Raw genomic sequence first — 18,170 nt, 5'->3', positions numbered from 1 at the left:
AATGATGTGTTACAAAAGGGGTAGGAACATTAGAGATAAACTAGTAAGGGCAGAAAAAATACCAAAGGATAAGCAACTGTTTCTGACCACTAAAAAATTGGGCACCTTCCCTTGTTTGGGATGTACACACTGCAACAACGTCATCAAAGGTGATGTAGTAACCCACCCGTGAACTGGAAAATTAAACTTAGAGACTACTCCACCTGTTTGTCATCAGGTGTAATATATTTACTGAAATGTCCCTGTGGGAAGGTGTACATTGGCCAGACAAAAAGACCCATAAAACTAAGACTAACAGAACACAAATCAAACATACGATGTAAGAACCAATATTCACCAGTAGCCCGACACTTCAATTCTGAGAAACATTCCATTGCCCAAATTAAATTTCAGATACTTGAAGTTGTTAAACACCCAACAAGGGGCGGTGACTTTCAATCCCTCTTACTACAGAGAGAAGCCTATTGGATCAACAAATGGGTTCTTTGCAACCTTGGGGCCTCAATGAAGATTTTACCCTTAATTGTTTCCTGTGAATAGGGTATGTTTGACCTCTAACACTAGCATCTTGTTGTTTTTTTGTAAAGATCAAAGTTATGTCAATTTTATTTTATCTGGAAATTTTAACTGCCAACAAGTAATATCCGATTGTATTACACAATGACTTGTATTATTCTCTTGATACCCTTTTAATACATACTCCACTGAAGGTTGAACTAAAATGTATATATATGTATATACATATAATGAACTCTTGTGTTATATGTTGGACGACAACTTATGTATACAAACTGTGCTTATTTTCTTTTGTCCACCCTTCAGCCATACATTATGCGAATTAACCTTGTGAGTGGTTAAAATTCCCTCTTTCATTTGGACTCTGGCGGATGGAACGTGTTTCATTTTGACGTTTCTGTATTTCAGTGGCACCTCCTAATCTGTCTACTTCTCCATTGAATAGTCTCTTTTTGCTGACTCTGCACGATTTCTCATTAGTATTGTTTACATGTTCTCTTCATACTTTTTCTATTTTCCCTTTATTTTTTATCTTTATTTTCATCAATTTTATTATTTATTCCACATATACTTTCACTCCTCTTGACACATTGTGGTTTACCTCGGCGGGCTCACCCGATGACTTCTTACTCCATTCTAAGATGGCCGATCCTTCAGGTGACTGCTTTAGTCCCTTCTCTATCTTCACATTCTCCAAACATTTTCTTCCACATTGCGCGCCGTTCCCATAGCTGCTAGGACGCATTGACCGGCGGCAGATATCTTTGCGATTGGTCTCCTATTGTGCAGGTAAGCCACGTTACCAGGCATTGGCCCTCATTCCGAGTTAGGACTACACCATGGAGTAAATAGCTCCATGGTTGGCAACCATGGAGCTATTTACTCCATGGAATACCGGCATGGTGAATTGAGTAATTTCCGGTCCATTCCAAGGTTGGATGGACCGGTAATTCCCCATTCACCATAGCCCTTCCCCATCCCCATTTCTGCCCCCATAGGGCTCAATGGGAATGGGGAAGGAGGTAATTACGGCACCGTAAATTACGGTGCCGTAATTTACTCCAAGGTCACTTTGCGGGTCCCGTAATTTACTCCTGCTAAAAGCAGGAGGTAAAGAGGGACCCGCAAAGGGAACTCGGAATACGGAGGTAAGGGATTACGGCCATCGGTGCCCTTACAGGTGCCGGTAATCCCTTACCTCCAACCTCGGAATGACCCCCATTGCCTGTCCCATTGAGATTTCTAGTTTAAGTACTTTCTTAACCTCGATCCGGGTTAATTCTCCGTTACACTTTTTCACAGATCATCATCTGCGCATTGAGACTCGTAGTGCACAAGTGCACTGTATTTGTTTTTCCTGAGTTCCTATCCCTACAAACCGCCCACTGAAGAAAGCGCATTGGCAGCACGCTGTGCCTGACAGCTCGCACACTATAACTGCTAAGCGTATACCACAAGGTATTTTTTTCATCAGCTAACACTTTAGTTGTGGATAGTATTATATCAATATATGTTGTTTTAGTATTCCTCTCCAGCTAACACTTATATCGTATTCTCTAGAGTGCTTTGCTGACTCTTGATGAACGTTGAACAGAAGTTACACAGTGTTTAACGTGAATTAACCCCGAATATATCAGGCTTCCACGCCGTTCGAATATTTTCTCCAGCACTTGCCACTCCTCTTGTACACTCCACAGGTACTACATTTCTTCTAGTGCCTAGGGTTGAACTTACCTTTCATCATAGTTTGATGTCTACTCACTTGCTCCTCATTTTTGTTGCAGCTATGTCTTTTGCTTGACTACAGCAAACTATATTTCCCGTGGAGGATCTACACATCGCTTGATTCACCCCCAAGGATCTCTATCTGCACCCGATGCCCTCGAACACTTTGCTTACTGGTAATTATACTTTCTTATATCTTGTCCTATATGGCTCCTTTACCTACCTACATTCTTTCTAAACACTTTTGAACGACGACTTCTCTTGCACTGGACTAGAAACGTCTCTCTGAACCTCTTCTCCTCCCCTCACCCTGAATTTAACTGGGAATGAATGTGCCCTTGTGGTACTAGATTAATTACAATTTCTCTGACAATGTAGCCTGTTCTGGCTCACAGATGAGACTGAAATGTACAGCATGAGTTTAATGAATTACCTCAAGGTATAAAAAACTTGTACAAACGTTCTCCCCTTTGTTTTTTTCCTTTTGTATGAAGAATTCAATTTTGGCCATATGAAGAAGAGGAAAGTATCCTCGAAACGCGTCGCCACATGAATTGGATTCCACCATTGTTTCAAATTTATTGTGACCTACTATTGCACTGCTTTGCTTCTTGAATTTGTAAATGTTTCTCCTTTTGAAATATTGTGTATTTGACACTTTAGATAGAAACTTTTGCTATAAGAACACACAACTGAACTCTTTGGTTTATATGTTTTTTGTATTAATATGAGAAAACAGTAGTGGACTTAGTCCAAACATCCTAAAGTGTGCAGGGGACGGGAGGGTTCCCTTGTTGAATCCTCATTCCAATTGTCTCTTGTTTGTAGGGGTCTTGTGCCATGGCCTCAGTTCCTCCGCCGCACCTAAAATTAATCTGCAGCATCTCTTAAATGTATGTTTCATTGCCATTTAATTTGAGGTGTGCATCAATAATCAACCTTTTTCTATCTGCCCAACCTGCCCCGCCCTGCCATAGTACAGCCAATCTGGGCCCATGGAAGAATTCTGGGCCCGGGTACAACATGCTTATCTTCCCCTCCGCCTATTTGCTCTGGATGTAAACACTTTAAAAGATGTGTTGAAGTAAATCGAGATTAACAAAGCAACAGCAAAGCATGCCAACTCAGGCAGCGTGGTAAAAACTATAAATAAGTGAGCTGACTTCAATTTCTGAAAATGTGACCTAAGACTTACCTTACATTTCCTTGTTCAAGAGTCTCGGTGGTGAACTCAAGAATATCCGCAGCAGTGCCAACAAACAGGAGAAGAAGTTGGGACAGCTGTTCGCGGGTGGTCTCGGAGTCCGTGGGGAGAAACCATTTGCCAATGATGAGCAGCAGCAGGCAGGTCTGGTGCAGTGCTAGAGTCCATACGGTGCTGCACACGGCGGCCAGTGTAGAGACCAGAGCTGCAGCCTGTTTGCAAAGACAACAGCAACATCAAACATTGCACACATGAACTGAAGACCTTTTACCTCTTACATGAACGCTCTGCTGAATAGCTTTTATAGCGCCATTCATTGTATGAGTCATGTTGATATGCTCCTTATGTAATATAATGCAACGCCTTTGTGGCAATTATTCAAAAGTAAAGCCATTATACCTTTGTTCCTCTTATTTGTCACACGCCTACAATTATAACGTGGTGGAGGGAGGGATATTTATAAAACAGGCAACAAAGCTAGCCCTTTAACCTTCGACACAAAAGTAAACAAAGGGTCCTCGGTTAGAGCAGTGCAGGAATCCAAGGAACATGAACGCATTTCCGGGTGAGAGGTCAAGAGTACATGTCCTGAGGTCAAAGAGGGGTGCTGCACAGATGGTGTTACATTCTAACAGCCAGCATGGTTACCTGTTTCCTGCACGTAGACATGCCCCCTTAACGGTAGGACTGTGACGAGGAAGTGCGGCGTTCAGCGTAATGCCGATTACTGGTAAACTAGTCAGAAGATTGTTTGCAAGCATTTAGATCGCAGGTATAAGCGCTACGACCTTTATCAAGAGGGATTCTTGGTAGAGCGCGGTGGCTATGTGAATGCCTGCATTTTCAAATCTACCATGTGATTATGAGTACTTTAAAGCAATTTTCCAAAGCAGGGTATTGAGCAAATGTTCTGCCATTATCAGTTCACTAAGCCAGTTCACAAAAAAAAGATACAAAACAAGAATTGTCAAACGTTTTGTTGTGGATTTTGAGGGGTGAATTTCTGAAATTTGATAACATAAATTAGGTCAACTGATCATTTCACTGTCATAGACTTGTAACGAAATGTACTTAAATATATGCATACACGAAATTGGGCCTCATTATGGGTTGACAGGTCCAGTATTAAAGTGCCGGTATTTTGGTGTACCAGCACTTTACCTGACCGGCCAACCACAAGTTAGCCGGTAGGGGCTCTGATCCTCCTACCGGCAGTGAATTGCCAGAATTACCAGGAGCGGTACTACCTAAGGGACTCCGCTGCCCGTAATATCCCAGTAATAACGGGATATCAGGCGCCGGAGACGGGGGCACCGTTTGCCTGTATTCCGCCGGTAGTACCAGCGGGATATCGGCAAATACATAATGAGGACCAACTTGGAACCTTTCTGTGTTGTCTGTCCCTTAACACGCACACACGAAGATGGACAACATACATAAGAATGACTTTGCCCCAAGCAAAAAGAAGCATGTACATCTGATAAAACACCCTCAAGTGAAAGAGCTAAGCCAATGGAAAGCCAAGAGAGGTTCAATGAGGATGCAATTGGAACTCAAAGTCAGTCTCCATAAAGGTAACGGGCAAAGAAGCCAACAGCAACAGTACAAACACGTGAAAGATACATTAGAGTGATCTAGACATCAAACACATATGGATGCGCCAGCAATTTCTCCCATCGGTTAAATATTAAGTTACTGCAGAATCAATACTATTCACTTCACAAACATAGTGATGGAGTCTGGCAACAATACTGCCTCGTTCTAATTAAGCAAGTAAAACAGCCACCATAGAGGATCACACATTACCCTTAACACACCGATCTATGCATATGTGACACAGTTGGCAAAATGGGGGAACAAGGAACAGGCGCTGACATACAATCAAGATACCTTGTTGGCCAGCGTGTTTAAACTCCCCAATCAACGAGCATATGAATAACTTTGGGGAGTTTAGTAATTTGTGACAGGGTATTTAGGGTTCATTGCATATGCAGCCAGATGGACAGGTAGGTTTAGGCCTCAAAACAAGATGTGGTTAACATTGGCAAGAAGAGGCAAATGTTTCTTAATGAGGGTTAGAGGCAAGGGGGTGTGAGAGGGAAGAAGATAGAGAGGATGAGAAGGTAAAGAGAGCTATAGAGAGAGTGAGAGGGAGAAAGAGAGGAGAGGGAGGACGAGAGACCGAGGGGTTGTGGAGAGAGAGAGAGGAGGGAGAGGAAATGAAAGAGGGAGAGAAGAGAGCGAGCGAGTGAGAAAGCGAGAGGAGAGAAACATAAGGGGGGAGCGATATGAAAGAAAGACATCTAGAAACCGAGCTCGATATGAAGAAAACAAAATGGAAATATGCTGTGGAAGAATTTAATCTAAGGAAGAAAAAGAGACATATACCTGGAGAATTTAATCCTTTGGGGATGAAAATAAAGCGCCCAAAAAGCAATTGACAATTCTCTGAAAATTCTCTGAATTTCCCCTAATGTCTAGTGTTCAGTAATGTCCAGTACTCCCTATTACTTCAATGTACTAACGTTTGAAATAAGGCAAACGAATTAGAAAGGTGCCATATTGACAAAGATGCCAACATAACCTGTGTGATATAATTTGTTGACAGACTTTCAAAAATGTCACACTAGTTCTAACAATATATGCAATTGGTTTTACAAACATTAGACCAAGCCATCCTTGGAGCGTGCCTAAGCTCATTAAAAACAAGCATTGGCAATGCCAACAGTTGAGGCTTTTGTGGGCATCACCTAATAGTAGTGCCTGCGAAATGCCTAATACTTTATACACACGGTCAATCAATGGGTGGGTGAATAACCAAATACCTACAAGTTTTGTGTGTTCTCCAACATACAGTCTGAAGAGATGCAACAAAATGCACAAAAAACGAAAGCTCCCACAACTTCAAGTGATCAGCTCTGGGCTCTGCTTGGCTGCAAGATAACCTAGCAGTCAAAAGAGCATGTGCTGCTGCGCCTGCAAGAAAAACATAGATTTCAACTCTACGCTACTAAAAAGAAAAAAAAAATGTGTTTGTCCCAATTCTGGTCCATGACAGATGGATGAAATCCTGATTCCACCTCAATAGGATTCAAATATGTGACCCATAGATTGCATTATGTGCTCAGTCAGCAGTATTCGGTCAACCCAGTCATCTATCCTAGCTAGCAAAGCTAACATGTTTCCCCTCGCTGTTAGGGAGAATTCTCTGTTTAGGCTGAATTTTCTAACCTAGTGAGTCCACAAGCAGCTTTGCTGGATTTCTGGAGTTTGTTTTTTTCATCCTGCCAAGAGTGAGACTCTTTTCCTCCCACTCTTGGACATGAATGTGGTTGATTCCTTTGAATGTCAATGTGTTCTATGGGCTATGGGGTCTTTTACTCCATAGGGCCTCATGTGTTTTTCTATGTGTGTTACACCGCACCCTCCATGCCGTAACACTGGGGTGTCCTGAGCCCTTTGTTCCACTTTTGGCAGGCTTCTGCACAGAAGCCCTCCAGAGTGGTGCCATTCTGTCTGGGTACCACTGGGTGTGTGGGAGGGGGTTTAGGCACCCTGGACTGAGTTGCCTTGCCAACTCAAGTTACACTCTGGTGTGATTGGCCCAAGTGGTGAGCCGCCCCACTCACCACTTAGCGTGTTTGATTGACAGCTAGGCTGAATGAATGGGGGTTTTCTGCATAAAAGCAGGGCTTTTGGGACTGGATCTTCAGAAGTCGCCATAGGACCTAAGAATCCGACGAAGGTAAAGCTGAGCCGACCTGCAACGACGACACATCCGGTGGAGCCCTGCTGAACCGACTGACCACTTCCCAATGACAGAGGAGATCTCCCTGCTGGAGAGTCTTCTTCCCCTGACTCGTGGGAACAACCAGTCCCTTTGCTTTTTCTTCGCTTCCAGGACGTCTAGTGGTCGAATTGCCCGTGTTGAGCACCCCGGCAACCGGATAGCCACTAACCACTGTACCGCGACCAAAAGGTGGTGCCTTGTGACGGAGCACTCCGCGGCTGGTCTCTTCCCTGGTGGTGCAATGATCTTCAACTTTCCTCGACGACGAGATCATCTCATCTTCTGGCAAAGCCCCGACTTGCATCCACCATCAGGAACAACTGCCCCCTCCAGAGCTGTCTCTCCACTTACAAGGTACTGTGTCCGCCTGGCTTCCCTTGTGATGGTTAGCGTGAGGTGTCTTAAATCCTTACCTTTCCATTGGGTTGCCTCCCGACCTTCTTAACTTTCGTTCTAAAACTGGTCCAACCTTTCTGTGACATTTTGCTACAAAGACTTGAAGTGCATTTCCACTGTGATACTTTTGGGACATGCAGCCTTGCCTCTCTCCCAGTGGGCCTGACCTCTGAACTTTATGATCTACAGTAGACCCTGCCTTGCTTGCCTTGCATTTGCTTCGTAAAAATGTTGGTACTGAGTTGGTTTCATACCCTGCCTTTTATCTCCCTGTCTAACGAGTATTAGAGTGCCATCTAGGTTAAAGCACTCATCTCTGTCTGCAAATAAGTGGTGCCGTTGAACCTAGACTTGTCGAAATATTGTTAGGGGATTGATATACTTATAGTAATTGTGATTGAAGTTATTTGCCGTATTAGTGCCAGTGTGTTTTTCGTAGATGTGTTTTTAAATAAATAATTATATATCCTTACACCCAAGCTCTGATCAGTGTCTGCTTGTTCTACTGTGTAAATTGCCCTATCTTGTATACTCCAAATACTGCATAACTCATCTTGACTGCTCAGCCACAGCTACCAGGTAAATCTGGGTGGTACAGACTGCTACCAATTGGGTTTACTGCTAACTCCTGTAGACTTAAACTTTTTGCAGTGGTCCCAGAGGGAACTGCACAGGTTTCTGCCTAACACTCGCCTCTAACCTGCCTCTGTCCCTCACTTCCTCTGCCTCCACTCTAGCAGTTCACCCATCATGGTCACATCCTAAGCGCAGGTGGCCGTACTGCCTACCTGCACTAAAAAATGCCGAAGTTGGTTGTCCTTAATCTATGTATGTCCACTTATCGGGGTGCAGCCTTAGAGAAGCAGCAAAGGTGCAAAGATACTGTGGGGCATTCCTGTCCTGGTGTTAAGTGGGTTGAACACGGGCTAAAGTCAAGGGTACACGCGGGTGGACGGAGTCCCCCCACTTTTTTGAGAGGGTGGACTCAGTCCCCCCCCAGCTAAAATGAGAAACACTGAACTCTCCCTTGAATTTATGGGGATTGAACTGCAGTCGTCAGGTTTGCCTGCTGGACACTTCACCACTGCACTATATAACCTGATCTAAAATAACAAACAACTAAAGGTGAAATGTCCCATTTCGGTACTGCATATTCCACGGAAAGCATTTGTATTTGTTCTTGGAATTTAAAACATGCACTCCTTTTAACGTTTTCAAAAACACTATTACAAGAAAATATCCTCTCTTGGTTTTGTGTGGGTTGAATTTATGAAAGGCAAATTACATTCATCCTGTGCAATTTGGGTGGTTATGCAAAGTCAATTTAATGAAATGTGCATATTGCATCTTGATATGGTAATTTCTGGCGACATCACATCCCATTGCGTTCGTTGCTGAGTTCCCCCACTTTTATTTTTAGGACTTGACCCCTGGTTGAACATGAGCCCAAAACACTGGCAGGCCTCCAGATTGGCCAACGATGCCTGCTGACTGGAACCAAAGCAACCCTTAGATCCTGAGTGTTCTCCTGTCATGGAGAAAACAAGATGCATGTAGGGCCTGCTTTAAGAGTATCCCTTCCAGGAAAGCACTACACCAGAGACCACTGCTGCACAAGCAAGCCACTAAGTTTGGGCAGAGGCATTGGGAGATGTGCAACTCTCACCACAGTTTGTTAGTGCAGGTAACTGGCATAAAGCCTAGCTTCATCACCGGATGGCCACGAATGAGCAAGGAGGACATTGATCACATGAGCACTGTCCTGTGTGTTCACAGGAATTTTCTCACACTTTGGATTTCTAGCTCCCCACTGTCTGCGACACGGTCCATGCTGACAGAGGGGAGCTAGAAATCCTGAATGGGAGCAAAATCCCACAAACACACAGAAGGCAGGGCTCGCATCGGAGAGGATCACAGGGCTAAAGACCCTGAGATCCTCTCCGATGGGAGCGCAATGTAGTTTCATGTCTTATTGCAAGTTTCTTATTTGAACACTCAACAGAGATGGGCAGGAGATGGGCAGGAATGGTGGGATTAGCCATAGTGTTTAGTATGGCTAGGGTTAGGGAATGGGAGGGATTGTATCCCTCCTCAAATGTCATCTCCATTAGAAAGACATTACAGAGCCACATTCAAAGCCCATATTGGAAGCTCTTATTTTAAAGTTCTTATTTTAATGACAATAGTTTCAGCTTAAAGGTAGCGCTTTCAGTGCCACCTAACAGCCCAAACTAATCAGTTGATCCTTGCCTGTTAATAATGGTGGAGGCCATGAGAAAAGAATATAGCACCCCAGTCAACCGGAGGACCTTAAGAGAAAACTCCAATAGAGATATCACTGTCCATAAATACAGCCACTGAGGATCATCAAATGCTCTTTCTGCGTGTCTGTTAATTAGAGATAATGTTGCGCTTGGTCGTGATATCAATGCCAATTAAAAGGTAACGAGCATGTACACAGCATCATTAAATAAATCTGGATTGTTTTTCGCCATTTATGCTTGGAACAAAGGAGGTGTGGATTGTGCAAGAATATTGTGAAAAATATTTGACTCTACTTAGTTCTAATTAGAGATGTCCAATGAAATGACACCTCTGAGTTGCTTTCTTATTCTTTTTTAAAAAAGACAGCCGTATTGGCTGTGTTAAGATTGTGTTTACTGTTTATGCATGCATAAGCGCAGGAGCCACTTCTTTATTAAATATTTTATGTATTTTGGCATGCCAGGAGGCCCTCCCATTTTGAATCTAGGACTCTAGATCACTCTCTAAATAATGATGCCACAGGGGGCTGGATTTCGAAGGCTGCTGCATGCAAGGCGCTCCCTCCATCTCTACCTCGCCTTCTTCCTGCTCTTGGGGGTCATCCTGCAAAGCCTGTATGTCTACAGCCCACCCCACACCCTACCTATTGCTGATTTTAATCTGAGTGTGAGACAAATTGCCAAATGATCTATGCAAAATGGCTTAATTGTACTAATATGCTAATCTAGCTCTTTTTAAAATGGTAAAATATTCTTTTCCAGTTTATACTGCAGTGATGATATGAACATCATTCAAATTCCTCAAATACAACAAATCTAACAAGCAAAACATTAAGAAACATCAGCTCAAAATCATTAAAGATCTAGCAGAGGACAATAGTATAACTATCAAAAAAGCTGATAAAGGTGGGGCTTTGGTTATCATGGACACCATATTTTACAATGAAGGCTGTTTGAAATTATTATCGGATGAGGACACTTATCCCAAATTAGATCATGACCCTATCATCAATATCAAGGAAATCATTGAGAAGACCGTCACCAGAGCAGAAGAGTCGGATTGGATTTCTGAAAACACAAGAAAATTTCTGACCAACAATAACCCAGTGACACCGGTCTTCTACGGCCTTCCCAAAATACATAAGAATAAAACAGACACTCCTTTCAGACCAATTGTTGCCAGAACAGACAGTATTTTTCACCCTTTGGCTACATATCTTGACACCGCACTACAACCGCTGATTCAGAAAACTGAAACATATCTAAAGGACACTACTCATTTTTTACAAAACATCAATAAACTGGAACTGGATGAACCCAACTTGTTACTGTTTACAATGGATGTAAGCAGTTTGTACACCTCGATCCCCCATAACTAGGGAATCGAAGCACTGGAATGGTTTTTATTGAAACATGACGAAATCAAGATTCATAAAACATTGGCAATTGAATTTATCAACATCATTCTTTTCAATAATTATTTCCGATTTAATGGACAATTCTTTTTACAAACCTCAGGCCCCTCCAAGGGGTCACCAGTTGCACCCTCTTATGCACATATTTTCATGCATTTTTTTGAGTATACCCATGTCCTAAATGAACCCAGGTGGAAAGATAAGATCAAAAGTTGGTATAGATATATCAAGGACAATTTTGGAATTTGGAGAGGCACCGAGGATGAACTGAATATCTTTTGGGAATACCTTAATAAATGCAACAACAGAATTCAGTTTACAATGGATATTGGTAAACCAAATGTTAACTTCTTGGACGTTACTATTGGAATAACGAATACAGGACTCAGAACACAAATATACAGGAAACCCACAGATGTGAACAGTACTTTACATTTTCAAAGTTTTGATCCGAGACATTTAAAAGAAAACTTACCGTACAGTCAACTCCTCAGGGTCAAGAGAATAACATCAGAGGCTGACAGACTACAAGATGAATATTCCATTATGAAATCCAGGTTCAAAGACAGAAACTTTCCGGACGATCTAATCAATAAAGCAATACGAAGAACAGAAATACAAAGTCGCGAAGACCTATTGGACCCAAAGATCAAAATTGAAAAAACGAGTTTGATACACTCACTAAAGTACTCTAGTCAGAGTTTTCAGGTCACACGAATAATCCACAAAAATTGGGACATAATCAAAATGGACCCACAACTGAATCAACTTTTCCCTGAACCACCGATGCAGGCGTATAAGAGGGGGAAGAACTTTCGTGACAAACTGATTAGAGCTGAAAAACGGAAAATAAATAACCAAACTTTCTTGTCCAAACCGAAAGGGGCACCTATCCGTGCTGGAATTGCCAACATTGTTCTAATATAATAAAAGGAGACCACTTCCGACATGGTAACACTGGGAAGAAAATTCTGCTAAAACACTTTGCTACCTGTGATTCAAAAAATGTTATTTATGCTCTACGTTGTCCCTGCGGGAAATATTACGTAGGGGAAATCAACCAGGAAAGCCAAAGAATGTTGGACTGAGCACAAGTCAAATATCCGTACTAAGAATACCAAATCTCCTGTATACAGAAATTTCAGAGACCATCAGCATACAGTGGCACAAATGAGAATGGTGATACTCGAAGTCATACACCCACTCCCGAGAGGAGGGGACTTACAAAAACTGCTATCACAGCGTAAACTCTACTGGATACATTGTCTTGACTCATTTGCCCCACTAGGCATGAACGAGGACTACTTTCTTGGCCCCTTTTTATCAAGATCAGATCACCCATCCCAATTCCTTTACTACTGCATATTGTTCATATCTAGGTAGACCACAATTTCCATATTGTGCAGCATTAGTAACCTCTAAAATTAGTTATCTTATGCATATTATATTGACATGTGGACATGTGTTTGTTCAAAAAATTTGATCATATGGATTGAATAGTTAAACAATACCCCATATTTGGGTTGTTGAATGGTTGAAATATCTCTTGTTTGAAAAATGTGCCACATTTATGTCTCAATGTGCATTATCATTTACTTGTTTATCTTAACATGAAGTTCCACCAAATGAATATCACACTGATGTCTAAATTGTTAGATTATTTATTTTAGAACAATACAGTTTTTTTCTCACTGTGTTACTAACTGACAAATGACGGTCTGACCTAGTACCACGTGACTCACTCTTTTACCTACCTAGCTAACAACTCCCGTGATGGTTAAGTCTATTCCCATCACTCTACTATATATATCTTCATGTCTACATATACTCTGCATTAATTGCAATTAAAAGTTCCTTTTTGCTCAGGCATTCATGCCGTCGCTCTCGCGCATGCGTGACTTTTTTTTTTACATATTAGTCTGACGTCGGCTGTGCAGTCCATCGGCTACCACCCGATCGTACGTCATCATCTCAGACAGTATTTAAAAGCAGCATCAGGTACGAACCCCATCTGCTTGCTCGGGAAGAGGTTCGCCATGATCTACCCGTTGAAGTACTGACAGATTCCAAAGTAAGTGCTCTTTTGGTCTATGGACACCTTTGTCCCCCGGACCCTTCCTATAACTACTTACTTTCTCTTGCACTCTTTTTCCATGTAGAACTATTGACTAGCACGTACCACCTGCATTCGTCTGACTCTGTCAACGGACCGCTCGCTGGAACTTGTACAGATTTCTATGTAAGTGTGGATTTAGCACTGTTATCTTTTTCTATCGACACTTAGAGTGTATAGCTTACTTTTTCATATTTTACATATTATTTATACAGTGCGGACGCATACGCTTTCTCCCTTAAACACTTGCCATCTTCTGGACATCATGCATGCTTCAACTATGCTTATCCCATAGTTAGTAAGTTGCATGTTACACCTAGTTTTTATATATATCTAAAACTGCAGAGTTTATTTTTGATTCATCTCTGAGACAATTAGATAGCTGACTTCATGTTCAGTTGAGAAATTATACTTTTTTTTTCTTTCTTCATAATACTTTCTGAATTACTAGTGATCTGACTGGAATAATGTTTTTCACTCAGAATAAACAGGGTCACTAGGTAGTATCCCAGCCCCCCTTTTTTCAAGTTTTTTTTAGGTATTCTAAATTAGACTTATGATTGAATATTTCTTTTGAATTGTTCTTTTCGAAATGTTTTGAAATGTTTTTGGAAATGTTTTTTTGAAATGTTTTCATCAATAATGTAATTACATGGTTAATAAGATATTAAGTTGTATCTTTCTCTATCTTTTTCTAGAAATTGATTGTGAAATATGATTTTTGCCCCTGAAGAAGAGTTGTTACTCGAAACGCGTCGGGCTCAGAGATATTGTACAATAAATTGTTGTTTCTTGCCTATATAAGTTTGGTGAACTTATTATTTCTCTGATTGCACCATCTATTCAACTGTCAAATGAAAAAAAATTTATGAAATTTAACAATACACAATACTAGAAAATTATTGATCTGCTCCGCAGATACCAGATAGTGCGCAGGGGACGGAGTTCCTAAATTTTAGGAACAACCACTTCTTTCTTCCATGAACATCATTCTTTCCACACTGGGTACATTATCAAACCCTATAAGAACTATTTTAATAACCATTTAAATGAGCAAGAATAACATTTTGAATGATTTTCTGCTAAACGGTTATCAATCCACGATGGAAAGTCGGGTACACTCCAATTGTAATCTTTCAAAATACCTATGAGAAAGAGGAAGGGGCAAAGAGCACCAATTTGGGTTACTGGATGCTTTCAATAAAATCAAGGAGCATTTTGGGAACACAAGAATGACCACACATTTCGTATATGTTATACTGACTTAACCACCCATGCTACAAACATAGATGCAGTCTCCAAGCCTGTGCTAAAAGAGTGTCATGATTGAATCACTAATACTGAGTACATAATGTATACTGGCTTATCCTATCATTAAAGTGTTGGTAAACATGAACCATACAACACATACTCATTTAGAAAGCTTCGAAGTATGGAAGTAAGGATAAAGTCGTTGTGACCTCTGTCCTCCCCTGGAACCAGAATTTTAGAAGCGGATGGTCTGAGAGGGGAAGACAGTGCACAGGCATCCTTAGAGAATTATATATATTGATATTCAATTGAAAAACTTTGTTACAGGGACATTATGGTTACAGGTAAAACCGAACCCCCCTACTTGAAATTCAACAGTTATGGTAAGCTAAGCAACAATAACTCGTGCCACCAGTATGCACTGCAAGGAATAACACACATGACATGAAATATGCCATCACAAATCTCATTCATGACATCACTGATGACATCACATGTGCATTTAGTTTTAACAGGAAGCCTTCACAAGGGATTGTTATTGTAATGGTGTCAAGAAACTATCAAAGATTATTGGAAGAACTATCATGAGAGAAGTAGGTCATGGAGGACGGCATTGCTAAACACACCATTGTATTACCCACTTATTCACTGTACATGAAGGAACTCGTGCAAACGTAGCCATTGTCTGCACCATGCCTCATGAAAGTGTAACCTTCAAAATCTTTCCATGTTACATAGTGAAATCATGAATGCATTTGTTTTAGAGTGTCGGGTACTGTGAAACATGTAAGAAGTTGCTGCCATTGCCTTTATAACTACATCATTGCACTACTGCACCGAAACCATAAAGACACCACAATGCATACAAACATGACCATATGCAAGGGAAATAAAGTAAGGTAAAAAGGAGCAGTATTACCAGAAACTGTTAATAAAATAACTGATTATCTTCATGCACAGAAACCAGTGCTGTGTTTTACGCTTTCCTCTTCCCCTATATGTATATTTATCATATGATGTGAGTGAACCGTAAGAAAAGTACTGTAAGAACATATGAGAAGGGTGCTGTACGCAAATATAGAACCTTTTCAATTGTTTGTTCCTGACTGTTAGTGAAGAAAAGCGCCTGCCCTACTTAGAATAGTGAACAAAACAGAGGGAGCCAAACATGTGATGTCATCAGTGATGTCATGAATGAGATTTGTGATGGCATCTTTCATGTCATGGGTGTTAGTCCTTGCAGTGCACACTGATGGCATGAGTTGTGGTTGATTAGCTTACCATAACTGTCGAATTTGTTTCTTTTTCTTGGTTTGACCTGTAACCATAACGTCCCTGTAACAACGTTTTTGTTAGTGAATTTCATAGGTTTTTAGTAGGGCACTGTATGCAGAACGTTGCTTTAGGATAGCGTTTTCTGTAAAAGGTATTTGGTACGGCAACATAGCCATATCATCCTGTTAACAACGGTTTGTTGTTTTATTTTTCTCACTCACAATGGTTTGTTACTGATTCTTTGGCTGCCCTCATGATCAACGTGTGGAAAGGGCAAATTGTCTGGTGTATGTTTCCATTTGCGCTACCCCTTAATTTTCCGAATAGTGTTGGTGTATCGTACCAATTACAGATATACATAGTAAATGTTGCTTAGTGTGTCAGTAGCCTCTCTTTTTGTGTCAGCAGTGCAGGATAAATCTGTGCCGCACACTACTGGCTGAGATGACTACACATGAGCAATATGAACGCTTCCTAGGGAGACTGTACCTGGTTGGCGTATGTGCAATCACACTGCAAGTATCCGTAGGACTCCATAAGTGGCCGCATGTCCGCATCTTCGAATGCACTTTTAAGTAGTAGTGGAAGTGCACGTCTTTCCGTTCCACACCTAGACCCATGCATAGTTCATCCACTGTTTGCTGATAACACCGCTCCTGTCACCAGACCTATGGATTCATGCAGTAGGCCACCGCATTTAAAGTACTGCTGCCAACCTCGTGGGTGGCTCTGCAAATCTACCAATGTGTGGCTAAAGTACTCCTAACTGTATAACGGCCACTGGTAAACAAGAAACAGCAACCTGCAGTGTCACGTGGGCGTGTTCATTGTCGCATTACTTTGATTTATCTGCTGCTTGCCTTTCCATGACCCATGAAACAGATACATTGTGTCTGCACTCAGCAGTGTGACAGAAAGTATGTAGAGGTAGCCTACCGGTCCTACAGTTGAAGAAAACATGTAACTGCAGGTGGGACAGTGTGTAGTAAGTCTGCAAAATGGCAAAGCTGGTGCACCTTCCTCATGCATATACTAGTGCATTTAAGGAATCTGCAGAATATGCAGAGCGCAAACAACCTTAGTGGTGGTTAGAAAAGTGCTGAAGTTGCATGGGTCGCACAGAATAAATGGCTTCCTGCTGCACGTAAGGAAACAGTGTTTTGCGTTGTTGTAAACATTCTTGTATTGCGCAATGTATGTATATCCGTGAATGCTACCCCTAACACTAATGGCGTAGCATAAAGTGTTTGTACTGCATGTGACGACAAATGGAATCAAAGCACAAGGGACCAGTGGGCAGGCTACCGCCCTTCCAACAATTACGTACAGTACTTTTATGTACAGCATTTCCCACATCTGCTGCGCGCAACAAGAGAGGCAATCCTGTAGGGCGGCAGAGCTGTAAAACAACCTTTGCAAACCATATGCCACGCTACAGACCCTTAACCGGTAAAGGGCAAAGGGCATTGTATTGTGCATGTACTGCAACGTGCTACTGTACAGAGGGAAGGTACTTGGAAGTGCGTGGGAACGGTCCTTACAGGAGCATTACAATGACTGGCGCCTATGTAGGTGAGGGCCACCCAATAATTCTGTCTCCCGGCACATCTCCTATAGTATCCAGGCAGGTGCTGGCCCTTCTGAACCGGACAATTCCTGCAGTTCCTTCTGTGGTGTGTGTGAGAACAGCATAATAAAGGAAAATGAACTGGGAAAGGAAAAAAGGTAAATAAAGAAATCACCTTTCACAGATCAACAACGGAATTGCCAATGCACGCATGCAGGGCGGGTGGCATGGCAGTGTTGTAAACACTATAGTTCCATCGGTTAGAAAGGGGGTCGCTGTGCAAAGAGATTTCTTTACGTGTTGCAGAGCGTGGTCAAGAGAGTCAGTGTGCAACACTTAGTACAAAATAAAACACTACTTTGAAGAAGGGCACCGAGCCAATTTAGATGGGGTGTGCAGAAATCGGGATGGCTGGAATAGTAAGATGAATGTTATAGCTGGGGAAAAGTATTTGTGCTGTGAAACGTCATATTCCCATGGGCGAAGTATGCCATTGGCATATGTCGAACAAAGGCACAAATACACTTCTTTGCAATGTACCACGCTGTCTACATTCACGGACCAAATAGAAAATGACGCTTCCACATCAGTGGCTGCAAGCGATCGGAAACAAACACATGAACTGGGCAAGTGCCTCCTTCATCGCAAACGGCT

The 18,170-nt window shown here is 41.8% G+C and overlaps 1 protein-coding gene across 1 annotated transcript in view; it reads right to left on the bottom strand.

The window, feature by feature from the left end:
* TMEM26 (transmembrane protein 26) overlaps window positions 1-18,170 on the bottom strand; it is a 717,461-nt gene that overhangs the window by 203,942 nt on the left and 495,349 nt on the right. The window contains exon 4 of the mRNA XM_069611205.1: window positions 3,437-3,657. Within this exon, the coding sequence (XP_069467306.1) occupies window positions 3,437-3,657 (221 nt within the window). The remainder of the gene's footprint in view (window positions 1-3,436; window positions 3,658-18,170) is intronic.

The sequence above is a fragment of the Ambystoma mexicanum genome, chromosome 8 (assembly GCF_040938575.1).
Source record: "Ambystoma mexicanum isolate Mex_15411 chromosome 8, UKY_AmexF1_1, whole genome shotgun sequence".
Taxonomy (NCBI): Eukaryota; Metazoa; Chordata; class Amphibia; order Caudata; family Ambystomatidae; genus Ambystoma; species Ambystoma mexicanum.
The sequence above is the reverse complement of the archived record's forward strand: the minus strand, read 5'-3'. Positions and strand labels throughout refer to the sequence as shown.